Source organism: Falco punctatus, assembly GCF_963210335.1.
Source record: "Falco punctatus genome assembly, chromosome: 2".
NCBI lineage: Eukaryota > Metazoa > Chordata > Aves > Falconiformes > Falconidae > Falco > Falco punctatus.
Window position 1 is genome coordinate 95,207,333 of NC_137581.1, and position 27,840 is coordinate 95,235,172.

At 40.5% G+C, this 27,840-nt stretch overlaps 1 protein-coding gene across 2 annotated transcripts in view; it reads right to left on the bottom strand.

Annotated features, from left to right (window-relative positions):
* The window catches only part of FRMPD4 (FERM and PDZ domain containing 4), a 300,851-nt gene extending 289,415 nt beyond the window's left edge, over positions 1 to 11,436 (bottom strand). For both annotated transcript variants that reach the window (XM_080376879.1, XM_080376880.1), the window contains exon 1: positions 10,697 to 11,436. In XM_080376879.1, the coding sequence (XP_080233005.1) occupies positions 10,697 to 10,737 (41 nt within the window). In that variant the 5' untranslated portion in view covers positions 10,738 to 11,436. The remainder of the gene's footprint in view (positions 1 to 10,696) is intronic.
* Between the last annotated feature and the right edge of the window lie 16,404 nt (positions 11,437 to 27,840).

Genomic DNA, 27,840 nt, shown 5'->3' on the forward strand with positions numbered 1-27,840 from the left:
AGCAATGAAAATTAATCCCTTGGACAACCACTCTCCTCTCCTGCCTCATAAGGTAAAGATATGAAGAAAAATCTATTTTAAAAAACAATTCACACCCATAGGAAGCCATTTCTTTAGACTGTATGGCATGGGAGCAGGGGCAGAATGCCTGGATACACCAGGATGTACACTATACACAAAAGCTGCCTTTAGCATTCAGAACCTGCACGTAGTTTTGCAAGCGCCCAGGCAAAGCCAAGTCCCTCAAAGGCAGCAGAACAGGCTCTGAAGGAAGAAGAAGGTAGAGACAGGGAAGCCAGAGGGGCCAAGAAAGACCCGAGGAATTTCAGAGGGGCTGAAACAGCTTCTTCCCCTTCCAACACATCTTTTCCAGGATACCTTCCTCTCCCCAAATTCACTCAGGTGTGGGGTTCTCACATAGCCTCCCCACTTCTCAGTTCCTAGAGGCAACTGAATGACTCCACAGTCTCCCACAGCAGCTCCCACCACCAGATGCAGTGCAACATAACAGAGCTGAGCAGATGCCAAAGCCCCACTTCTCCCCTTCCACCTTGCTGCCCAAGACAGCACACTGCGATGACTTCTGCCAGGCCAGTTTAGGTACTGAAACTAGCAGAAAAGAAACATTCCAAAACCAGTTTTCTAGTGGTTTTTGTCCCTGAAGTAACTCACTATGGTATAAGATGTATATGAACAGCTGCAGGGAATAATGGGGGATGGGGGGTGAGGACTAGAAGAAAGCAGAGGTCAGACCCAACAGTCTTGTAAGGACACCTTCCATCAACAGCTACATCAGGTTGACCATATTCCAGATGTGCCCCCTCAAAGTGCTTCAGAGTGCCAGGGCCAACTCCTAATTCTTCCCCATATCAATGAAAAAAAACCCAAATGCTTCCTGGTTTGGGGGATTTTTTTTTTTTAAACTACAATAAAACATAAGCATGTTCCCCAATTACTATAGATTTTGCAGTCATCTGCACTTGAGAGGGGAAAGAAAAAATAGTCAAAGGGCTCACCAATCACTAGGTACAGGGGATGAGCTTCACCCTGAGAAAACCCACCATCCTGAATACAATGTATTTTAAATAGCAGATACACAGGGAGACAGGGATCACCTCATTATTTCATATGTTGAGCTAGTTCAAACTCAGCCACCAGAAACCCCATGGAGAAAGAAAGAGTTTCAAGAAGAAACTCAAGACCTTAGGAAAAAAAAAAAAAAATCTGTTGCAATGCTGGAGTGAATTCTTCCTGTTTTCAAATAGCAGTCACACAGATAACAGCACATCCAACCAATTTATTCAACCAGCCTTATGAAGCAAATAAACTCCTACCCAGGCAACAATGCAAGTTCATCTTCACATAAAGTTCCACTAGTCTTGAACTACTACTTCAATTCACCCACAGCACATAAGCCCTCATTGAATACAACATTAGCTTTCTTACGCCAATTTCTTCTCTCTTCCTACCTCTGTCACTCCTCCCCTATTACACGCTGTAGCCCTTACTCACCCTGCCCTCAAAGCAGAATAGTCAAGGACTGATCACTCCCTGTGCACAGTTCTCTGTCCTTCTTTACTGTATGTCCTGGCAGAGGAGAATGCACCCCTTGTAAACATGACAGGTAACATTCAATACATAATGCAAGGTAAAAACCTAGGCAGATAGCCAACTTCACGAGAAAACTAACTGCCTCTCCCCAGAAACTTTTTTTTCCCCAAAGACAAAAATTAACATTTTGGTTACTATCATCTAAAGCTTTCAACAATTAAAAAAAAAAAAAAAAAATCAAGAAAAGCAGATGCCTTTAAATTATGATTTTCATATGAACCATAACCTAATGTCAGTAAAAAAACATGTGAATTTTGATCATTTCTACTTGAACACATCAACTACATTTTGATTTGATTAGTCACATCATATAGTCAAAACGAGCGACACTTGTCTTTTTGGTGCTGAAGTTGCACAACCTGCTATGTAGTGCAGTGTTAAATGAACAGCCCACTTCTTCCTAGAGTAGGCAAGGCCTTAAAGGTAGTGCTATAGCAACATCCCATTTTTTGTGGGATGAAGGCCTAACATCACACGGAAAGTGAAATTTGAACTTAAACACCATTGGGCCGGCTTTTCTGTGCAAATGCAATCTCCACTCTCTTACGGTAACTGTCATAGACGCTTCAAGAAAATCAGGCTTGTGCTAGCCCCATTTAGAGCAAGCCACAGTTCAATGCTATTGTTCAGGCATTCAGGTAAATATGAAGCATCCTGACTCTACTGATCTTCTTAGACACAAGCTATTTCCAGATTTCTTCTCCAGTTCTCTACTGTTCTGTTTCAGTCAAACACAGAGCACAAGTAAAATACACACAGCTCAGACTTGTGACACATGCCTAGCTTGTTCTACATGGCCGGTGTAACTGTGCTTCTGGCAGCATTTACTGCCACAGAATAATGGGCATTTTGCTCTCTAAACATGAGTACGGCCAAATCCCAAGTAATGTAAATCACAAATTCAAGATTAAAAACAAACAGTGAAACTGCAAAATCTATAAGGTTTTGCTTACCTTGCTTATGGGCTGCATAATTTTATATGAATGTGTAAGGACTTACAGGAGAAAGGCCAACAGTTCAGCTGAACAATAAAAAAATATATCGTGCAAAAACCTCTGAAAAATCTTCATCCTAAACAGGATACAATCAGTACTACAAAATTTTACAAATATTGATTTTATATTGTCTTCCTAAACAAGGTTATTTTCAACAATCACGTCTTCTCTACCCCACCTCCCCAAAACAAACAAAAGAAGTATATATACAGAAATAAATTCTCAAGAACAGGATGGACACTTTCTTGGCCTTTTTGATTGTTAATGAAAATCACTACGTAGTCCTCATTAATACACACGCACATACTCTGTATCTATAGATATCTTTTTTAAAAAAATACATATTCTAATATCCCAAGTTTCTTTCCCTTAACATTTCAAAGATTTCAAGCAGAATCCCAAAATAAACTCTATCAAGAACTAGATCATAAAAAGATTTATTCTCAGCACCTGACTTTAGCACACAGATATTCCTACTTTGTCTTCACCACCTTCTTTCTATTCTCTGTATAAATCTTTTTACCAGTGGTTCACAAAATCTTGCAAGATAGCCACCCGTTCTCCAGAACCTTATCTTCCCAAACTCCCAAAGCTAAAACTGATATTTGGCAACTCCCCTCATCATTTTGTAACAATTAAAATGAAAAAGCTGGCATTCAGTACCCACTGACAATGCTTTTATAATAGAATACTTTGAAAAAGAAAGTGTTTCATCTATGTGCTAGTTTTGGCTGGGGTAAAGTTAATTTTCTTCATAGTAGCTGTTATGGGGCTATGTTCTGGATTTGTGCTGGAAACTGTTGATTACACGAGGATGTGTTAGTTATTGCTGAGCAGTGCTTACACAGAGCCAAGGGCTTTTCTGCTCCTCACTGCACCCCACTAGTGAGCAGGCTGGGGGTGCACAAGAAGTCAGGATGGAGCACAGCTGGGACAGCTGACCCCAACTGCCCAAAGGGATATTCCATACCATCTGATGTCATGCTCTGCAATAAAACTAGGGGGGGAGGATGACCAGGAGCCACTGCTCAGGCACTAGCTGGACATCAGTCAGCTGGTGGTCAGCAACTGTTCTCGTTTGCATCACTTGTCTTTCTTGGGGTTTATTGCTCTCTATATATATTATTTTCCCTTTCATTACAATTTATTATTTTATTTCAATTATTAAACTGTTCTATCTCAACCTATGAGTTTTCTCATTTTTATGCTTCCAGTTCTTTTCCCCCCATCCCACTGGACAGGAGTGAGTGAGAGGCTATGTGGTGGTTAGTTGTCACCTGAGGTTAAACCATGATAAACTATTAACTCTTAAAACAGTTGTGAAAATACCCAAGTCAAGCAGCAAGTGTTTTCCTTACCATCAAAGGAAGTTATTTTTGTCCAAGCAATAAAACTCACAAGTGTCTTTGCTTAAAAGTTACTGAGCAGTTTTTTATCACACCCTTCTCCTATTTTAAGTCACCAGTGAAATTTATTTAATAAAGTGAAAATTATTTAATAGGATGCAGCTTTGCATTACCCACCACCACACTCATTCTACTTCTTCAGAGTTCTTACTCAGAATTTTTTTTTTTTTTCCGGTTCTTAGTTGGTTATTAAAACTAATGAAAATATTTTTCTGCTTGTATAGCAAATAATCAACTTGTTAAAGGGAGTTTCTATAGACTCCATACTAAATGAATACTGGTAGAGACTTCCAACACCATCACACCCTGATTTAGGTCAGGGAGGGTTTTGAGTCCTTGAGTACTTAGCATTTCTAGCTCCAGTTACCCATATGAATCTGTCAGAGTGAAAAGATAAGCAAGCTTTGGAAAAAAAAAAAAAACACACACACACAAAAAACCACAAAACTCCCCACAAAAACTAAACAAAAAAAACACCCTATAACACACCTCAGGCTCTTCCTGATACCAGTGAATAAAGAGGAAAGAAAAGACCCAACCTTTTCTACCTTTTCAAACCATATGACAATATTAACAGATTGACTTAAACATGCACACACAAGAGCACTGGTGCAAGTTGCAATAAAAGAAACTATCCCAACATTCTTGATTCAACCATGTCACTAAGGATTTGACATCACAGATTGAAGTTCTCAAGAAGAAAAACAAAGCTAAATGGAAGACCAGTCTTCCTAAAAATGAAAATATTATACTGATCTGCACGTGCTCTGATTGTTCTTAAATCAAAGCATCCACTTTCAAAGTTCTCAGTCCATCTTCTTTAGTAACTAGCAGAAGATGGGGAAAGAAAAGCATTGCTTGACGTGTTTGGTTTTCATTTCTTCGCTTTCTCAAAAATTTCCAGAGACAAGGTTACTTCTGGTTACATCTTTTAAGCACTGTATCACTAGGCAAACAGTATTTAGAGAACATACATATCTAGCAGAGTTGCATCATCATTCATTGACCACTTGACAAGTTTACAGCAGTTCATAATACGAGGAGTGGTTTTCATAAATCTCTAAACTGCTGAAGCCATTATCACATCCAACATTACTAACACCACAGATATTAAAGCATGTGTCAGCTAACAAAACAGATAAATAATAAAATATAAGGTAAAGCTTTTCTATTACTAAGAATAGACAAATATTTCACTAAATTAATGCAGCCCTCCAGAAAAAAAAAAGGTGAAATGAATTCATAGTTATTTGAATTATCATCCAGTACAATAAAATCCTTTTTAGAATTAAATTACCTCCTTTGAGTATAAAAAGGATAATCATAGGCTTTCTTACTGACACAGTCTTTTGTAAACACTGAAAGTAACTTACAAGCTATGATACTGTCATTTCAAAAAGCACTCATAAAACTTGTTCCAAAAATCATATGTATAATAGCATCAGTAACTTAAGTACATTTTTAATTGTCTCTCCATTAAGGTGCCTTTTTAAACATCACAGCAATAAAAACATGACAAGGAAAATCACAGATAAAGAAAGATGCTATTCGGATAAACAGAAGAGATAAGCATCCTAAAATCCTCTTAAATTCCTAAAAAAAAAAAAACAAAAAAAACCATCCCAAAACAAAAAACCCAATCAAACAACTGACTAATCTCAGAACATTAAATCTGAAAACTTACATCCGCTTGACCACATAAAAATAACTAAACCATGAAGCCAAGCCAAGCAACCTCATTCCCTGTAAAGAACAGAACCTAGTATTCATACTCTACAAACACAGGTCCTGGTTTGTTAGAATTTAAGTCAGATCTAGGAGAGGTCCTTTCACAGCAGTTTGGCAGAACATCTAAAGACATTCAGAAGACACCTCTCATGCCACAGAAAACAGGACCAAGCACAGGGCTACAAACACTAAAAAAAAAAGACAATAAATATAAGACTCTGAGAGTCTGTTTATACTTGCTTCACTTTTACAAGTAGTAAGAACCCAAAAGCCCAAAAGTCCGTGCAGGTACCAAGTCAATCTACCTGATTAGAGATGCCTAGCTACATAATGATAAGCACAGCAGATGAGAATGTGAGGTTCATCCACCCCAATAAAAAAGGACTTTATAAGAAGCTTCTCCACAGTGAGAAACCCAGCCTCAGGTGTAGCATCACAGGAAAAGAAGTTACATTTGAGTGCTCTCTGAAAAGAGGAGTTTGAAGGGTTATGAGATTCTTTTGTTGTTGTTTTAAAGCTGATTCCAAGGGGTACAGTAGGGATATGGTTATTTATATCCAGTTTTTAATGGAATAAATTTAAACTCAACAATAATGGGTGGCAATGCAAAACTTAAGCAGAAAAGTAAAGATCCATGTATTGTAAATTTACCTACCATGCACCACAAATGAGCATCACTGTTAAGGATGGGTCCAAGTCTTGGTATACTCCTGTTTGTCACACAGGGTTAACTCCCCATAAACTACACTTTTAACAGCCACAATGAGGTAGTGCAGGTGTCTACTTTCTTACCCCTTACTGCAGCCCTAGTTTTGGGAGCATTCCTTTCTGGTGGCAAATGGCTCACATGAGCTCAGAACTTCTCCCACAAAGGTAACTGTGTGACAGAGAGTCCAACCTAGCTTTACAATATCACCACATCTTAGAGACTGATGGCCACTCATGTGGACATCTCGTTATTTTCTAAGTTACTGTGTGTTATTTGGCAGAGCTACAAACAGTAGCAGAGGCACAGGAGCTATGCCCCCCAACTCTGGAGGGTCACTTAGTCACATTCAGGTGGTATCCAGACACCCATCTTTCCATATGAAAGTTTTAGATCCTGCTATGAAAGCTCTGAAATAGAACAGACCTCTGCAGACATCATGAAAACAGTCATTCCCAATAAATGGATTTTCTAAATAAAAATATTTTCTACAAATACAGGCTTAAACCCTTGCTAACCTCTGTCCACTATTCTGACCTATTGTTTTACAGTTCATCTGCTCAGTACCAATTAGAAACGATGCTGTGCCCTTTACTCAGATTTACTTTGATCTGAAAGCACTCCATTTCATATTCAGCACAGCAGCACCATCATTCCTCCGCTACTGATGCCTAAAGAATCACCACTCCATACCTGTGCTCATTCTAGTCTTTCCCCAAGCAACTGCTAAAAGTAATTAAGAGAGAATAACAGGCAAGACAGACTTCTGATGCAACCTAATCTGGCAATTTCTACGTGTACCTTATCTATCCTACTAATCCTCTCTCCCGAATTACAGATACTACCACACTATACATGTTTACGCAGCCCACACTACAGAAATATTCACCTGCCTTGTACAGCTCCACATCAGAGTACTGATCTAACAAGGTTTGTCAATCACTACCTATGCTTTGAAATTCATTACAAGAAAAGGGTTTGGGTTTTGTTGTTGTTTTTTTTCTCTAGAGAATGATGCCACAAGGTTTATACCAAAACAATTATTCCAGACCATTACTAGATTGGTGAATTTCCAAAAAGGAGGTGGGAGAGAGGCTATGTCAGTGAAAGTGAGATTAATATTTCTACATGATATTTTTGTTTTCAGTGTCAGATGAACATCTCCAATCTTTAGAAATCAACAGAAACTCTACTATGAAGCATCTATATTTGATGCACAGTACACAGCATGACAGACTGCATAGGCAAGAAAAGAAAAAAATACCAATGGTCACATTTGTCACAAAACCAGCTTGGCATTCTTTTCCATTTCTGCACACATCACTTTTCCAGATTATGCCTATATTCCCTACTCACCTAGCAACTGTGGATGACTGTTGAAGCAACTGCAAAGTATGAGTCTCTAAAAGACCCTACATGCACAGGTACCACATAAAAAAACCTGCACAGATAATTAAAACATAATAAGGTTTTATGTATGCTATGTAAAATTTTATATCCAGTAGCTACCTTCAAAGAGTTTATAACCCATTTTAAGCTTATTCTAGATAAAAGCTCTTATACATTAATTGATCAAGCCAAAATCTAAATTCTCATATCTATTAAAACTATACCCTGACTTTAAGAAGTATCTCTTCAAGTGGCCATGTATAACACAGCTTATTCATGCCACTGCCTGCTGAATCAAGGCTGCAAACTATAACTGTAAAAGCTGACCAGCAACCTAACACGAGAAAATCTGTATGCACAACAAAATAAAACTAAAAAAAAAAAAAAATAAAGATGCTGAAGGTCATAAAAAAGTTCAGCACCAGCCAAGTTCAAAACTACTTTCTGTAGGTAATCTGTCTGCAAGACCACACGCGCAGTTAAATGCTGTTTACCATCTCACTTCTTTCCATCAGAAAGGCCTTCCTTCTAACAGCAAAGAAAGAACCAGTATTTTCAGGCAAACTAGTTTTTCAACCCAAATGCACAGAGGGATTAAAAATGGGGTTTACACTGGAACCTGTCTGCTTCATGAAGCTCTCATAAAATTGGAACAGATACCTGGCTGTTGCCTAGGAAACAGCAAGTAAAGTCAAGCCCTGTGTAAACTATTAGGTCTTTTAACAACCAAAAAATTAGAAACAAAAAGAGTAGCTCAGTACAGATATGATTTACTGCAATCTACAAAAGATGAACTTGGTCCCAAGTACTCCATATCCTTGAATCAAGCAAAGCCAGTTACAAGCTTCAAAACTTGGGATTTCATTTCAGAAGGAACTTTCAGGTTCTTCAGGAAAAATACTATGATCTGCCTTTACTTAAATACAAATCTCAGCACTGGCAACAGCTGTGTCTTCAAGTATGCAGAAAGGTACAGATTTCATACATACCAACAGAGACTGAAGCTTCCTATACATACATATAAATATATATATATATATAAACTGCCATCTACCCGAGCTAATAACATTTCCAAGCAGCATATCCGTTTCTCTCCCTTTGATTCTGTCTCAAGAGTGACATGAAGATCTGGGAGCTTTTCCTAAAACACTGTCCCTAAACAAACAGAAAAGGTGAAGCAATTCAATTACCTGGAAATAAATATCATACTACGTGACCTGTTCCTTATCTACATGAGCATATTTTCCTTCTCCTCAAAGTTTCCACTGTAGTTACTGCTGCTGTAGCTCTAGCGGTATCAGCCAGTAACATGACCCAAGGAAAGATGAGTGAGCTGCTAGTGTTGTAGCCGTCACATCGTGTGAAATTGCTGTGAGCAGGATGAGACAATGATGTGCTTGAATGATAGCAGCTGTTCTACGCTGGCATCGCCACCAGCAGAGCTGTAATCACAGCCAGGTGTAACGGTGGGAATTTTGGGGGATAAAGGCTACGCCTGCACCTGTGGCACACTCTGTAACTTCCAGCCACGCAATATTTGTTTTTTAAAGACCATCTGTCATTCTGACAAGCTCCCTACCTGAGCGTCACTGGAGCAAGCTACCTTTTGTATTTCCTTAACAAGGCCTTTCTCCCTTTTGCACAACGTCCAATTTCAACCTCATACGTGCCTCGCAACCAGAAAATGATACGGTAAAAATGGTGTAGGAACCACTGTAGCATAAGAATTCAAAACACTCCTAGTTGCTGTGATCAAAGCTAAATCCTTTAGGAGATTATCTGCACCAGAACCCTGAGAAAATCCTGCGGCTCAAGTACTTTTATACTGCGTCTTTGAGATAAAGCACAATTTCCCCCGTCACCGAGCAGGGCTACCTCCAATTAGGTTTAACTACGGTGAGAAGGTTCTACCAGTGGCCGTTGTGCTTCTTGATCCATCCATGCAGCTTCGGGCCTGGCCACTAGCTGTGAACGCAACAGTCTACAGATACAGACCACAACTCCGAGGCCATCAAAAGGAAAATTTATTTGGGAAACGAATAAAAAAAAAAACAAAACCCAAGAAAACCGATCCTAACCAACCACTCATTCAAGCAACCAGAAGTACGTGCCTCACGAGCGAGGGGTAAGAGGTGCCAGATCCCCTCGCGCCCCAGCACCCATCATCGTGGGAAGCGGCAGAGGGGCAGCGCTCGGATCTGGCGATGATTTCACCGCTCCGCTAAAAATATCGCTCCTGGAGGCGCCGGCGTGTCCGGAGCGGCGGGTACCGCGGGAGCGGAGCGGGGCGGAGGGGCCGAGCGAGCCCCTTCCCGGCGGCGCGGCCAGGCCAGGCGGTGCCCGCTCCCGCAGAAGTTCCCCCCTCCCCCGGCAGATCACCGCTACCCGCACCTCGCCCGCGGAGGCGGCGCGACCACCGCCACCCACCTACCCACCCACCCCCGCCGCCCCGGTTCCGGCTACCGTCGCCGCTGTGGCATTCTCAGGACCGCTCCGCTCGCCCCTTAGCGCCGGCGTTTCAAGGCGGGCACCGCTCTCGCCCCACCGCGGCCGTACCGGCCAGGAGCGCCCGCCGCGGGACGCGTTCGTTGCCCCTTAAGGAAGGGAGAGGGCAGCGCCCCATCCCGAGCGGAGCCACCGGCGCGGCCCGGCAGGTGCCAGGGGCAGCGGGCGCCCCCCCCCCCCGCCCCCAGCCCGAGCCCCGCTGCCAGGGAAGTTGAGCGCGGCGCGGGCGCTCCCCCCGCCGGGCAGCCCCCCCCCCCCGCCGGGCAGCCCCTCACCCCTTCCCGCCCCCGCCGGGCAGGGGCAGCGCCCGCTGCCGCGGGACGCCCGCAGGTCGCGGAGCAGCTGCAAACACCTACCCGGAGAGCTTCCCAATCTTCACAAAGCTAAACACATCCATCCATGCAGCCGGCTAGCTCTGCCCGTCACACTCACTCACTCCAGCAGCGGCGGCGGCAGCAGCAGCAGCTCCATGTCAGGAGAAGGTTGCGTCCAGCGGCAGCAACAGCCCTGGCGAAGGCAGGAGCCGGCGGAGGCAGAGGCTGCTACCCCCCTCCGGCAGGGAGCTGGGCGTGCAGCATCTCGCAGGAGCAGCATTCATCTGTGCGCAGCCCTCCCCCTCTGCTCCCCCCCCCGCCCCGCTCTCTGCCTGCCTTGCCCCCTCCCCGGGGTAACTCAGGGAGCGGGCAGGGCGCCGGCGGCTGCCCGCAGGAGGGCTGCCCTCAGCCCGGCTCCCCGCCGCGCCGCGCACCGGGAGGCTGAGGGCGAGGCGGCGGCGCTCCGCCGCCCGCTGCCTGTTTGCGGTATCCCCAGAGGAGGAGGGCGGGGGGCGCTGAGGGAGGTGGAGGGTGTGGAAGGGTGAGTTTCTCCTCTCGCCGGCAATATCTCCCCCTCCTGTGGGGGAGCGGAGGGCGCAGGCGGCGCCGGCCCGGGCGAGCGCCGCCCGCTGGCTCCAGCCCGAGGCGGCGCTGCGGCCGCCGTGAGCGGGCCGGGCCGAGGGGCCTGGCCGCCCGCCGCCGCGGGGCTCCCCGCAGGGCTTCCCGGGGCAGGGGGCTGGGGCTTGCGGCGGTGCCCACTCTCGGCACCCCCGCGCTTCCCCCGGAGCCTGAGGGAGAGGGGAAGGGCAGCGCCGGCGGGTGGGAGGCGGCTCCTCCCCGGTCGGGGAGCAGCACCCCGCGCTTGGCAGGAGAGCGCAGCCCTCCAGATGGAGAACTGCGGAGAGCCGGGAGCCCGCTTCCCCCCGCCGGTGATCGCCCCTCAGCGATCGCACTGCTCCGTCCTCCCTCAGGTGGGGAAGGATCTGCTGGCCTTCAGCCCGCACGCTGGGTGCTCACCGACGGTGGACCACTGGCAGGCAGCCGGGCTGAAACCATCAGCCTGGCTGTGTCACCATCCCGTGAGCCCTCCACCCGTGCCAGAGGAGCCAGAGGAGAGGCTTGGAAGAATGGAGCCCTCACTGCGACAGGAGCATGGCAAGGCTGCTTCGTGGCAATGTAATTCAAATCAAGCATTCTTCTTACCATGTCTTAGTGGAAAAATGATACGTCCCGATGTCCTGACACCAGAACAGTAGAGACACGCTGCCTTACACTTCTGTCCTGCATCAGGCTTCAAAAGAGACCCTGGAGTTTAGCTATCCATAAGCTTCCCATGAGGGAGCAGGACAGGAAGGCAAGTGAAATTCAAATTCATCTTCACGCAAGCTTTACACTGCAAAACAATAATTCTCAGCATAGGAATGAATTTTCTCCACCTCAGTGTTTTTATTTGTGGTTTTGTTCGCTGAATAGATTGATATGCTCTTTACTTCCTGCCTTTACAGAGTTTCGGTCTCTTCTGCAGGCTTACACCTGCGCTCTCTCACCAGCAAAGAACTTCAGAAAGAATAGTAGAGCCCAGCATGCAGGAGCCAGCAGCCAGATGGGAAAAAAATGCACTTTTTAAATATTAAAACTTGTATTGATAAGAGAACAAAAAGAACAGGCAGTGCAAACACTCACTGTGAATTGGGTTTCAAACTATTCTTTGAAACAATAACAACAAAGAATGATTGATCATCTATTTACACTGGGAGAACATTGAACTGCCAGCCAAAAAACACTTGCTGGCCTACCATGGATGTAAATGGTTTGGGCATATCCTCAAATGCCGTATGAAGTATTTTATGCTAGTGCATCAAAATATTTATGTGGTTCTTAAATGTAACTATATTTATTTTCTGTTATACCAGATTTTTTAAAACTGCAGAACCTGTGCCTGTCATTCACAGTGCTCTATTGATTGGTAAAAGTTACAAAGATAACACAGTTTCAGCTGGTTATAAACTGATTTATTTATAAACCTGTCATTATTTATTTATAGACTGAGGAGATAGACCAAGATCCTACAAAGCTAACCAAAGCTGATAAAATGATATACCATATATAAAATTAAACACATATGTTTTATATCAAACAAAGTTCCTGTCTTGAGCACTTGTCCTGGTTTTAGCTGGAATAGAGTTAATTTTCTTATTAGCAGCTAGTGCAGTGCCATGGTTTAGATTTAGTGTGAGAACAATGTTGATAGCACACTGATGGCTTTGGTTGTTGCTGGGTGATGTTTATACGAAGTCAAGGACTTTTCAGTTCCTTGGACCCTGCCAGCAAGAGGGCTGGAGGGGCATGGGAAGTTGGGAGGGGACACAGCCAGGACAGGTGACCCGAACCAGCCAAAGGGATATTCCATACCATGCAGCATCACGCTGAGTATATAAACTAGGGGAAGAAGAAGGAATGGGGGGGCATCTGGCATTATGGTGTTTGTCTTCCTGAGTAACCGTTACACATGATGGAGCCCGGCTTTCCTGGGCATGGCTGAACACCTGCCTGCCCACGGGAAGTGGTGAATGAATTCCTTGTTTTGCTTTGCTTGCATGCGTGGCTTTTGCTTTACTTATTAAATTGTTCTCATCTCAGCCCTCGAGTTTTACATTCCTTTCCGATTCTCCTCCCCATCCCTCTGGGTGAGGGCGGAGTGAGCAGGTGGCTGCGTGGCACTTGGTTACCAGCTGAGGTTAAACCACAACAGCACTTCACGCTCCAAGGCACATAAAGGTGCCTTAAAGCTGAGTGGTGAGAGCTAGAGAAGTGGAGAAGTTCTAAGGGGTCACTAGAATTTCTGTGGTTTCGGAGTCTTTCAGTGGAAAGACAAATGTGATCCTAAGATATACTGACTGAGGTATTTCCAGTAGAGATATATAGAAAAGTAGAAAGCATAAGATCTGATTAGAAATGCTGTACTCAGCTTATTCAAAAAGTACATTTGAGAAAAGTGAAAGCAGGTGCAGGAGGATGCTGCTAAAAGAGTGTTAAAGGCAATGAAGAGTCAGTCTTACAAGAGGAGACTGGAAGAGCTTTGCCTAGCAAAACAAAGACTGAGAGGTAAAAAAGATTGTTGTTTATAAATGCATCACCATGGTAAACACAGGGTGTGTACCCAAAATGATAAGGCTTTATGGAAAGTCTTTAAAATGTGAACTAAGCTGAAATTGTCTTCTCTTTCTTTGGCATTCCAAACATAGGTGAAATATTGCTATGTTTATAGCTACATTTATATTTTTGTTTTCCTAGGCATAAGCTATTGCAACAGTACAAATTTTCCAGAATGGCGGTGGATATACTGTTGGAATAGCTGACATCCTGCCATTAATAGCAGTATCACAGGAGTCTTGCTCCCAGATGTGCAGACATGAACAGAGAACCTGGACAAGTGTGCTTCGTCCAGTTGTGCTGAATGCTGATAACTTTTTGCAGCTGTATTATATGAGAATCACGGGGGGGGGGGGGGGGGGGACCACACACGGGGGGGGGGGGGGGGGGGGACACGGACAGGGGATCAGGGGATGGGGTGGGGCGGGGAGACTGGGGTATCAGAGCGAGTACTTCGGCTCATGGTTGTTCGGGTTCTGGTGTCACAGCACCTGGATATAAAACTAGATCGGAGCTGTAGGAAAAGATTACAATTTGCCTACGCAAAGAAGTGAGGTGGTGGGTGTTGTTCTATTTCGAGAGGAAATGTTGATATATGTAGTTTGGATTGGCTTTGGAGCCATCATCTGTACAGTGAAATCGTATTTTTGTATTATGTCTTCATTTGCAAGATCATCAACTAGACAATGTCATGACTGAACTCTTGCACATACATTTACACCTTTTAGTTGCTGCAGCAGGATTCTTCTCACTGATAACCAAAAGTTAGGGACTCAGCGTCAGCTAATCATACCCTACCTCTGTCATGGACAAGCACCTATCACTCTAAACCATCTCCCAGAAAAAGTGACATAAATTGCCTTTTACAAGTGCGTAATTTTCTCTGTCAACTCCAGTGGGAGGAAGCCCAGATGCCTACCTTTGACTAGAGGACTGCCTTGCACATGTCTAAGGTTAGGTGAAATGAAACCCATTTGAAGGTGACAAAGGTACATGTATCGCTGAATAAGAACAGACAGCCAAAGACAGCAGAACAACATGTATTTAGTACCTCAGTAGCAAACAATAATTGAGCATGAAGTTCTTAATCTTAAAGCAGGAATCCAACATCAGTTCCAAGCTAAATTCCTAGCTGGCATTTTTTTTTTTTTTTTTCTTTTAATAGCATAGCAAATACAGCTTTGTAAGGATGCTTTGTTACCGTGTACTATTACCTTTTTATTACTTTTGTCCAAAGTAATCCTATTAGGACACTTAATACTAATTTTTTTGTGTAATCATAGATATCCTAGTGTAGACTGTGAGCCAGTAAAAGCCTTAATTTCATATAGAATGGCAGTTTCATATGCATTTATAGGGAAGGGAGCCTGTCTCATTTTATAATGCTCCCTGTTCTAAAGGAAATGACAGACATTTTAATGTGCATAGGAATGTTATGCCATCTTAAATTTAAAACAAATTAAGTCACTGTAAGGACTTAATTTTTTGAATACCCTAATTGTTTTGATCCTAGGGAAACTGCTATGAAGATACAACGTAGACATCTCTATGAATGACATGAAGAAACATTTAATTTTTTTCTTCCTGGGTTTTAGGGCTTTACATTTTTCCTTCTCAAGCACTGAATACTCACCAGCAGAATATGCTTTGGGTTTTCCTGGATATCACACAGCACAAACTTTTAGCCCTGCAGCTAGGCCAATAATATCTTTTTTTATTACTTACAAGATTTGTAGAATTTGATCCTGGGTAATTTAAATGAAGACAGATAGAACCCTAAACTGAAGGCAGAATATGAAACCTCTGAAAATGTCTGAGGTCTGGTTTTCGTTTTAATACTCCTGGAGGTGTCACAAGTTTTCCTCTCACATAAATTAAAACACCATCTCTATAGTTTTTTTAAGGCTAGTCAAGGTTTTTTTAATGATTTAATGATAATAAAATCAGAGGAATCTTAAAAAGAAACTTAAGAGTGCCATATCTCACCTTCAGAACAGTTTTAAATTGATCAGGTTGGAATGATTTTTTACCCCCTGAGATAACAGCTGAAGGTTCCACGATTTTTCTGTAGTGCTTGATGACACTTCTCATATCCAAATGGCAACAATGTTTAGAGGAATGTGATAATAAAATCCATTGAGTAGTGACATGTTAATATACAGGTGGTGATGGCAAAGTTTTAAGGAAAGATATTTTGTTGCAATCTGGTACTTAAAGATGTATCTTATGACTATGTCATGTAACAAGTTCTGTAATACTCTGGTCTACTTGTATTTTATGCTGTTACATTCTTTTTTCAGCCTTGAAGCTTCAAAACTTGCATGTTTTAGAATCCATTTATTTACCCTGTATACAAGTCCATGTAAAAACATTGGAGCTGGTACAGATTTTCTCTGTGTCCACGTTCAAAGCATTATCAAGAAATTCCTCTGCTTACCTTGAGTCCATACACCCAGCTTCTACGTATCCTTTTTGGCACCTTTATCAAATAGAGTTTTATCAGGCATATTTTTTTATTGACCTATGCAGACTGTTAAGCACTAAGCGATTTAAACTTTGCTGTATAATTTAGTGTGGTAGACATGACATGTCACATGCAAATGCAAAATTAAATCATCGATGATTGAAAATTTAAAAAGCAGATCAGATTTTCTTTCTTGCCAGTTAAGAAACAAATAAATCTAGACGCCTAAGGATACTGAATTACATGGAACAAGATGAGCAAGTGTATTGCAACTGATGCAACAATTCTGCTGAAGCCATACATAGTCACATCTATACAAGCAGGTTGGTTAAAAAGACAGTTAACAAAAACTAGTGGTTTCTATTATGAACTAAAAAGTCTCACAGTACATTGAAGCTGTAACATTAAAAACCTAAAAGGAATGTTTTCATATGTTGCAATAAGCAGATGAGATCAATGTAAGGAATGGGACCTTGGGCAACATAAAAATAGTAATGTTTTCTGCTTTAATAAATAAGACAATACTAACACATTACTTATTTTAAAATAATCTCAACTTTATAAAAAAAAAAAAAAAAAAAAAAAAAAGGATTCACTTTTCCATAATGAATATGTATTAAATATTCGAAGCAGAATATGGCAAGAGCAGACTTATCTACAGTGGCTCTTTTACTGACAAAAGACCCAATTCAAGGAAATCTCTAGAACACGCTTATAAGATGAGCCCTATTTATGGCATCACTTAGTCTAAAATGTAACTTAAAACAACTGCAAAGTTAAGCATGTGTTTAAGTGTTGTTGCAATAAATATGATTTCACAAACCATAAGAAAATATATAAAGGTGAATCAGAAAAAAAGAAATGTGAAATGTTAATGTGCAAGTAAGTGAGCTTAAAACTGATTTACAATAAAGGGAAAATTGAGGGAAAAGTAAAACCTCATCCACCCTTTCTCAAGGCGTATCTGAAATATATGGTGAGTTTTACATATCAGGGGCGTACTCTATTTTCTCTGAAGACATCATTGAAACAAACCAAGGATGAGATGGTTGTATTAGAAACATACTGTAGTGGGAAGCCTTTATTTTTGTTTGTAATCTGAAGTTTAAAAACTCCATAAATATTTTTAATTATTATTATTTGCCAGCACCAGAATATGATTTCAGTTATGGCTCATAAATTTGCCAGCTTGTCTGTCTGTGAACACAAAGAATTTGTTTTGTTTTCCTTGTCAGAATAGGACATTACCATGAAACTGAAAAAACACTGTAAACTTTTGTTCTGTGTGGATTTTCCTGGGAAATATCTGCAACCATCTGAGCTGAGGGGGGGTGGGGAAGACAATTTCATAGAGCAAAATAGCTTACACTCAGAAGAGAAAAAAAAAAAAAAAGGCAAAAATTCACAATGAATAGGAACTTAACAGACGCAGTGTTTGTATCTGGGTGCCAAAATCTAGTTTTCTCAGTCCATATTTAGGTACTTGCAGATAGGTGGCCTACTTGTCAGTAATACTAAACATTCACAAATGAACAAGAAATTGCTAGTTACTTCTGAAAACGAAGCAGCTTATACAAAATTGCCCAAGTATCTGAAAAGCCAAACTTCAGCATGTAGTTTCAAAATTTTCAGCCTATATTTAAGATCGCACACACCAGATTTTATCCACTAAAATGTGTTCTTTTGATCTTAATTGCAGGTTTATTAAATCTAGACCCATGATTTATATGTGAGGTCTCAGGCAGTGGGTAACTCCTCAGCTTAAGCCAGTCATAGTGCACTGCAACTGCTATACCACCAACAGAACTGCCCGTCTGGGTGGGTCACGGTTTGTTCTGAGTGTAACTATGGGCATTCGAGGTCTGTACAGGCAAGTATTTCATGCGGCTAGCATTAAGCATGCTGTTTCTTCCAGGTAGAAGAGAGGACTGAAAATCTGTCTGTAGAATAAAATACAGTAAAGTAGCTACTTTTTCAGCATACTGAGTAACGTGGTAAGGAGTCTTGCATGCTGAAGGTACTTCTGTTTATTCAAGTGACCAACGGTAGAATCATTGGGGATTTTGGTTTTGTTCAGGCTGTGTAGTGCTTCTAGAACAGAAACTAAGTCCCTCGTGGTTTAACAATAAATAAATACTGGAGAGGAATTATCATGGGAATCTGGTATGTAGAAACATCAGTGGGAGCTGCAAAGTTGAAAGGGACAATAACATGATATAAAGTTCACAGAATTTTCTTAGGAAAATTTGTGTGCAATTTGTAGAAATGCACTGCAGTCAATAAGAGGTACTCTGTAAATACAGTGCAATTAGGAAATGTTTACTTACCACATTGTACAAGCCTAATGCTTCTGGTTAGGAGGAAGTAGAAAACTAGCCTTTGAATACCCATCAGCAAATGGCCTATGACATGGCTGAGTAATCTGCACGTGAAGGCATTTGCACCATACTTTCTGCTAACAGACATCTGTTTGCCCAGATCATTAAGAAACATTGGTGAGTGTTTCACACCTGTGTTCTTTTCTTCAGCTACCAGTTCTAATCTGGGTGAAATTTAAGGACCTGTATTGTCTCCACACTCATTATCTCAGACCTGTCTTGCCCTAACCCCTTTTCAGCATGCTACATCCTGAAGTTGAAAGTGAGGAGCAGAAAGGTGAAAGCTGCAGAACATTCCTCAGGAAAGGCCATTTCAGCCTAGATCACACACCTTGATCACACAAGTTGACGTGCTCACCTTCTGGAGTCAAAAGTGTGTCAAAGAGCCAATGCACAACATAAGAACCATCAGTCTGTGCAGATCAGCTTACAGGGTAGAGACATTTTAGAGCACAATGCAAGATCACTTTCTTTGTGCTCCCTAGTAGAAACAGTCTTTAGAATTCACTGACATTTAATCATCTGCCTCATATCACTCCTTTTCAGACTAGCTATTTTGGTGCTATGTGGGGGTTGTCACAGAAATGGTTGCCTAATTCTGATCTAAATTTTGTGATGTGCACCCAGATCTTCTACTGAGAAGCATTTTACATCCAAATGCAATAATAAAGGAATTAAAAGCAATTCTGTTTCATGAAAGAGCAGTGACACACTTACCAGATATTCCTGCTCTTGCAAAAAGAAACATAGCACAATTTTCTCAAAGCCTATGGAAAAATAATTGTACACCTCTACACAAGTTCCCATTGCCTGCCCTATCTCTTTAATTTCAGTAGTTATGGGTGAATGGATTTTCAGTAACATCCAAGAGATCAGGACTTGTTCCATGTAAATGATGAGGATCGGTATTTTCAAATCACTGCTGGCCTCATAAAATGGCTGAAATTCAGAACTATTTTGATGCTTAGCAGTCAGAAAAGTACCAGTGAAACAGCCAAGAATCTTGCTGTTTCATGCAGCAAGGACCACAGGTTTAAATGTGATTTTCCCCTTTTTCTTGCAGAGGAGCAATAAGGAAGGGGGTGTGGAAAGGGGCTGCTCACTTTATTTTCCCTGAAATACACTGTGGCTGTAGATTTGAATCAATCCAATGAGTTCCTTTTGAGTGGTTTTAATATTTTATGTAAGTCCTGTTAAAGGCTTCTTGTGTTTCTCTGCTGAGGTTAGCATCACAATATGCCAATACCAGTTTTTTGTCCCCTGGATGATTCTTTTGAAGTTACATTAGTACATGTCTATACTAGGCTCAGAAATAAAAGTTTTGTGTGAATAAAAACTAAAACCTAAAATCTCAGCTTTTTAAAAGGGAGACAAAAGAAGACATAAAGAGAAATAAAGTTTTCTACAGAGTTCTTTCAAGTCCAGTGTGTTTTGAAGGCTAGTCCATGATTGCAGCTAACTTAAACAACTTGCTGAATGGCAACAAATTCTGCTTCGCCTGCTCTCGTCCTCAAGAAATACTCCCCTTCACCTCCAAAGCCTGCTGTTCTGCTCTCTCATCCTCACTGTAGGCTTTCAAACCATGCATGTGCACCACCCCGCTGCTATAACCTTCTTGCTCACCCCATCCTGCAGTCTCCCGAGCCTTCTCTTTTTGAGGATGCTCAGCAGCCCTAAGGGAAGGAACAACCTTATTTTCCTCCAAGAGGTACCTCTTCTTAAAAAAAAGCACTGCACACACTTGGGAGAAATAAATCAGACACCCATGAAATTCCAAGCTAAGTCTGTCCCAGCCTGTTTAAGACCGCCTGAAGAAACACATCTATGAGAGAGATGTATGACATATGGTTAAACCTGCCAAAGGATTAAATTGGTATAGTATAGTCTGAAAACATGTCAAAAGATTGGGTTTTCTTAAACATAGAAAATTTAAAATATATATTTTGTTGTATCAGACCATCCACTTGAATAATTGTTCTGGTTATCCATCAGGCCAGCTCACTAATCCTGGCTGTCCTCCAGGGCCCATTTTTCTTATGCCTCTGCCAGATGAATGGCCAAATTGTCAAAAAGCCATTGTAGTATGAAGATGAATTAGAATCACACAGCAGAGGTCATGACTACCCACATCAGCTTCCTGCTTAAGATGTTTGCCACCTCTTTGCAAGGAAAGTAACTCTACTTACCTGAAAGTCACCTTACAACTGCATTCTCTCCAGGTCTTTATGAAGCCAGTGGACACTGACTGCAAGCATTTCCTGAGGGCAGTTCTGTCCGTCTAAGGTCTGACTGTTTGGTTGTTTGCATTGAGTTTGTTGTGTTTTTTTGTTTTTTTGATGTTTTGGTGTTTGGTTTGGTTTGGTTTGGTTTGGTTTGGTTTGGTTTGGTTTGGTTTGGGGAGGGGGGACGGTAAAGGCCAGGTCTCAATCTCTGTAAGAATAGTTGTGCTCCTAAGTTGGGCGTCTCAGGTAGTGTCTATGCTGAGGTAAGCTTGCAGCATTCATCACTTTGCCAATCAGAGTCAGCTGAAGAGTAAAAGGAGAGGAACAGAGGACTCAAACTGTGTTAAGGGAAGTGCTGTTATACCAAACACAGGCCCTTCCATGGCTCGCTCCCCACTCGGCGGTTGGTACGCACCATCATATGCAGTTTTACCTTCATCCCTCCGTAAGTTTGAGGCAGTCTATCCTGCCAAAAGAGATTCCCAATTTCTTGGCACTTACTCAATATTGCACTCTTGTCTGGCTTCTGGCTTGCTGTTACACTTTTGTAAGCATTGCATCCATTTGGGTCTAGTCCTTTACGGACTAATACATTTTTCTTCACCTTTTCATTTTTTTCTTTTTAACGTTAAAATATTGGCAACCCTTTTTGCAAAGGAGATAAAGTATACAGTAGTAAGACTGCAGTCATTGAAAGACTAGACACATCTGGGCAAACTGGAATGATTTGCCACTGAATTCAAATCAAAGTGTCTTGCCTGATTTAAATGGAGACACTGTTTTAAATGGAAAGTTAAATACAGACGAAAGATGAAAGAGCTTCTAAGGACCTCTGGGAAGTTTATTAAGGTTATTAATTCCATTGTAACTTACGAAGCACAGAAGGAGTGTATGATCAAAAGACTGCAGAGATTGCTAAGATCTCTGACCTGCAAAGTTTACGATCCAATGATCTAATTCAGGTAAAATATCCAGGAAAATCGGATAAGAAATGTGTGTGAATGAAAACTTAAAATAAAGGAAACACGGCACAAAGCATTAACTCAGATTCTTTGTGTCTATACACTGCAGTGTCCAGATCTTACCAGCTCAAGCATTCAGAAATGATGGATCGGAGCCCAAAACATAGTGAAACAGAATTTAAAGCAAGATTTTAAGAAATTACACATTCTAATTTGTTTCCCTTCTGTTCTCTAAGCTTTTAGTTAGCTCTCAGTTAAAGCTTTCAAGATTTCATCTTCAAACTTGAGAGCTGGAAACTCACATTTAGTGGTATCAGAGCTTTTAGGCAATCACATTTATCAAGAAATTAAGGTTGTAAGGGAAAAAACCCACAAAATATTGTGAGATTAAAAATAAACAAGTGACCTGGCAACCTTGGATACAGTAATATGGGAAACTTTATAGTTTAACCAACTTTACAAATATAGGATAATTTTCAGAACACTTTCAGGATAAAGAACTATTGCTCTAACTTCCTTTCAGTATTTAGGAAACTTAAGTGGGTTAATGTTCTAATATCTACCAGCCAGTCTTCTAAAGTAATAAATGCAAAATTTAAAGAAGTAAATAACATATTGCCTAAATCTCCATTATGAACTCAAGTACATCCACCTTATGATCTAGTACAAATATCTGTTGCACCCATCTCTCTCTTCTTACTACAGTAAATTAGCTTCTTGGACAATGGTCGTTTCATTATTTCATAGTGTTATTACTAAATGTTGGTTAAAACACTGTCTATTCAATACTACTACACAAACTGATATTTTGACAGTGATACAAATGAGAAAGTTCCTCCATAGAAACAGTGGCAGAATCTTAATAGGGACTAATCTCAAGCAGCTGCTAGAAATTTCATCACCACAGTACATTGATCTTATCGGGGACAGAGGGACGGACACTACATGGGGGGACCTGTGGAGGAGCATATGGGGAAGTGAAGACTTTTGTAATAGTACTGCTAATACCTCTGCTTTAACAGCAGAGGAACTGAGGGAGCCTGGGAGATCAGCAATTGGCGTGCTGGACTAAACTCCCGATCTAGCATCCTTTCTCTGGCAGTTCCAATGTTACATTTCAAAGGAACCACATAATAGCAAATGGCAGATAGTCTGCACACATGCACAAAAACACGCATGCAAGTCTTATCCCTGTACCTAACAAAGATGGACTTAAACCCTAGAGCACAAGGCTGAATATCCATTGCAAATCATGTATTGCATTTAATTCTGTATAATCTTGATTCTCTTGCCATTGAAATGGTCATGTCACCAGTGTTTGTTCAATAAATTATTTTTTGTCAAAAATAACACTTTTCATTTCATCTAGGGTCAGACTTTACAGAAGAGTGCACAGTACAAAGTTGAAGTCACACTCTTCACAAGTCTATCTACAGAAAATAGTGGATGGCCATACCTCCCTAGGGGAGGCTTCTGAGTTGTACACAAGAGTGTTAGCTTTGAGAGATTTATATTGGTCTAACCTGACAGAGGTAACAAAACCAGGAGTAACTTTAATGTTACATTCACGCCATGTTCATTCCACATATTCAGATTCATCCCACTCTGCACTTTCCACTTGAGACATCAGCTACAAACCTCTGCTATCCTCTGCTACCCATTGATCTTCAGCAATTTTTGTTTGACTGGTTGATAATGAAATTCATAAGGTAGAGGAACAGATACAAAATCCATTATTAGCAGCCTTCCAGTATCTTTTCTCTATCTTTTGCAATAAATATGGTACCAAAATTCTCACTAAAATCCCAATTTTGGCCCACTCAGTACAGTACGAAAAATGAAAGTCTTAATACTATTCAGATGAGAAATCAAGTTAAGAGTCATTAGCCCAATGATGCCAATACAGCTCAAAACACTGATGAAAAAGAGTCATAACCAAGCTGAGTTCCACAGTGTCTTGCTCAAAAGAGTCATTGGAGCAGAAGAACGACTGATCATACTTTTGGTTTGGATCTACTCCCACAAAGTGGAAAAGAGAATGACTGGTAATTGCTAACAAGTGCTGAAGACAGGAGTAAGCTATGAAGATCACCCACAATATAGGTAAATATAGTCAATATAGGCAATATAGCCCAAAGGCACAAACTAGTGGCTTGTTTATTTATGCAGCATTTTAGATAAATTTAGAGAGCAATGTGGAGAAGTAACTATAACATTTTTAGAGAATTTTAAAATTTATACTATAATGCTGCTCTCTATGGCATGGTTGCCTAGTTACAAAGCAGAGTCCTTGGGATGACAGGGAAAATAGTATTTATACAAGTTCAAAGACCACCAAAATATCAACAATGTCTTGTCTCTAGATCAGAGAAATGCAGGCATATAGTCTGATAGCTCACAATTTGCTAGAGCTAGACGCAAACATTTACACTATTTCACACCCTATTTGAGATATAGCATCTCTTTCTAGTTCTGGAGTTATTCATATCAAATCATAAGCAATCATTATGCAGGGTTTGGAATCTGCCGGTCAGAAATTTTAGTCTGCTGAGGAGGACAGAAATTCAGCAGTTCAAGAAAGCAATAAGAAACAGGGGGTTTAATATTTGTTTTATTAATCATGGTAAACTTTGGGGTGCTGAGGGTGTTGCTGTGTTAGCCTTATCTCAACACAATGGGAAGAGTAAAGATAGGCCAGAAGTTTTTTAAAAGGAGAAAAATTATGCTATCATTCTATAATTTAATTTGGACTTCAGCAATGTATTCTGCAGGTTTTAAGAGTTTGTATGCAGTCTAAATTAATTGCATGTCTGATGTATACAAGGTTCACCAACAGGAACATATGCTGCCTTGGTCCTATGCAGACATCCTTGGCATCTATATGTAAACTTTCCGATTTAGAATTTAACTTTAAAACACACTTCATTATGCAATAAGAACAGTAAAAACATTCAGGAAAATGAGATTTCACTCCTTTTATCACCCTGATTACCGAATTGTTCTACACCTAGCAACAATAAAAATAAGACTTAAGGTGAAGGATCCGAGTCAGTCTGCCTCCTAATATACCCAGACTGGATTTCAAACATCACAGGTAATCTTCTGGAGCTTATTTGTTCCTGAAGCAGTGAACTCGTAATTGCATGCCAATTTAAGGATAGAAATAGCTGTTATTAAAGCTATATGCTGCTACAACAGCAACAAAGAAGTCCAGATTTCTATATTAGTTGATTAGTTTCTCCATTCACTCCTGTGTCATGATTTATATATTGATGCTAGGATAGTTTACATGAAAGATGTTTTATTTTGACACTGTAATGAGAGCTCTGTAGACTCTGACTGTTTTTTCCATGGCTGGCAGTTTTCACACCATCACGTTGTAAATAAAATACACATTTATTGAACAATGCACAGTTTCAGTAGTTGGCTTTGATAGTCAATTGTCTTAATAAGAACACCAAAATTTCCAAACTTCCATTAAAACTAGCTTTCCATAAAGTTTCTACTTTGTTTATCTGTGGTTTTTTAAAGTATGGGATAGTTTGTAAGAAAAGCAATTAGAGCCATGGGGATTTATTTTTCTCTCTGTAACTATAAGAACATGATTAGACAGATGTTCCATTGTAGATTTGTTTTAGACCAATGTGATTTAATACCACTGAAAATATAATACCCTTTAGAATGAAGTTTAGTATTGTAGCATTGAGAGAATGCTATATTATATATTGAGAGAACTATATTATAGTAAACCAAAAAGCTTTCTCAAATTAACAAAAATAATATTAAAAGTGAAATTCTAAATTCACCAGATAAAGACAGACATCAAAGGAGAGTAATATTGCAAGAAAATACTTTGTGAATACTTTCTACCTATTATCCCTCTTCATAATTGCTGTCAAATAATTTAAATAAATGCAACCTAAAAGAGCACTGTAATAAGATTGCTGTACCAGGGATAAGAGTGTACCCACTATCTGTTTTATTTTATTACAAAACTGTGGGGTTTTGTTCTAGGGTTTGGATTGATTTTAGTGTAAAGACAGAAAAGTAGCTACTCCAGCAATTCCACTTAGTTCCTTCATTGGTTTATCCTTTGGTAAATTCTGGCATTAGTTTGTATCAGATGTTAATCTCTATAGACTTAATAATCTAATAATAGTGTGGGATAAATCACAGTGGATGAAAGGTGTGATGCTTTATGTGAATTTGTTGCTGAAAAAAACGGTAAGAGCATTCAGTGTATTAGATGTATACTACGGAGATCAGTTTCTTGGTTTAAGGAACTACATCTCTATGGCTGTGAGATTAATTTATTACTAGTTCTGGCCACAGTAAATTAGAGAATAAGGAATACAGAGGTTGTAATTGCAATTGTAGCATGGTGAATGTTGCTGCTGATAACAATTTTGAAATCTGGAATTTCTTAAATCTGTTTTGGAGGATATGTTTCTGTGATCCCCTAACTTTTTCTGATTCTGCTGGACCTTAAAAAATATACTGTGAATGTAGATAACAAAGCTAACTTATTCATTTGGCATACTCAAATACGGATAAGACTGGTTCTTCTTGATTGTCTCCTCAAAGTCAGTTGAGGCCTTGAGAGTCCCAGAGCTCTTTCCAAAAGCTTTGTAGTGTTCCTTTTGCAAAGTTCCACCTTTCATTATTGTTATTTTGATGACATGTTTTGAATTATCTGGCTAATTATAATTTCTGTTTCTTTTCCAGCAACTTCGAAAAAATATTAGAACATACCTTTCTGTCTTTGTGATGTATTTATCACTGCTTCTTCTGTAATATCACTGAACTATAATATCACCTTCATACACCAGGGTGTGTGTATATATATGTAGATGTCTGTAGGTGTATATACATTTATATGAAACAGAAGTGGTTATCTCTTCACCAAACATATAAAAATCCTCTTTTTAAAGCTTTATAGTCAAAGAAAGTGTTCTATACCATCTTTTCATACTGAAGCCCATAAATTTTCCTTGCAGGTCAAGGAAGTGCTAAAGTATATGCATTTTTTATTGAATGTATTTGCTATTTTCCACTCTGCCTAGTCAGAAACTTTGTGAAATAGAGATATGTCTTTTATGTTTTGAGTGCCAGATTCTCTATAGTTACCTGGCCCCAGGCATCAGTTTGGTAGTAAGCATTAAGATCTTTATTAAAAAAAAAAAACAAACACAAACAACTTGGGAAAAAAATGAGCACTTTGAGAGTGCAGACATAGTAATGCAAATTTTTAAAACTTTTTTAGATGTATTTGCCATTTTTCTATCACCTCTGCACTCCCCCCACTTTTGATTTGTGTTTGTGCAGAACCAATTTATTCACCACCTGGCTTATGGACTCCTTCCAGTCAAATTTTCATGCCAGGATTTAGAATACACACACCACTGGCTGCAATGATGTATGATCTACTCTTGCTCATTTAAAGATTCCTCTGTCTTTCTACAACATTCAATATATTCACCACGCTGAGTAGTTATTTTAGCTAGAGGAAGTTAATGGTTAAGCACTGAGCTGGAAAACATCCACTGTACAAAATGCAAACAGAGGACTGATGGCCTGCTCTGTCTTACTTGCCACAGGTATGAAGACCCTCCAGGTTCTACATCAATCACTCTTTCTTTTCAATATCCATATAAAGGGACCAGGGAAAATTATGAGACATCATGTAAAATACCAACAACATGGATCACTTTCTGTCCCAATGGATGATAAGTCTCTTATTCTGTAAAAGTTACCCTCTGTCAGATAGGTCCCAAGTCAGAAAGAAACCTGCTTAGATCCATGGGTAATGCCACATTAAATGCAAAGGCCACATTGTTTTTTCTACTCACTCCATCTAAAATTCCTTCCTCTTACCAGGCTTTAGGAAACTGAGACTGTTGATATTTGACAAGTTGTCCTTTAACAGTCATTGAAGTCTCTTTTAGCCTCACCCTGAACTGCATCTGTCTTCCTAAAACTTGTCTGACTTGGCTTTTAGGCTTTCCTC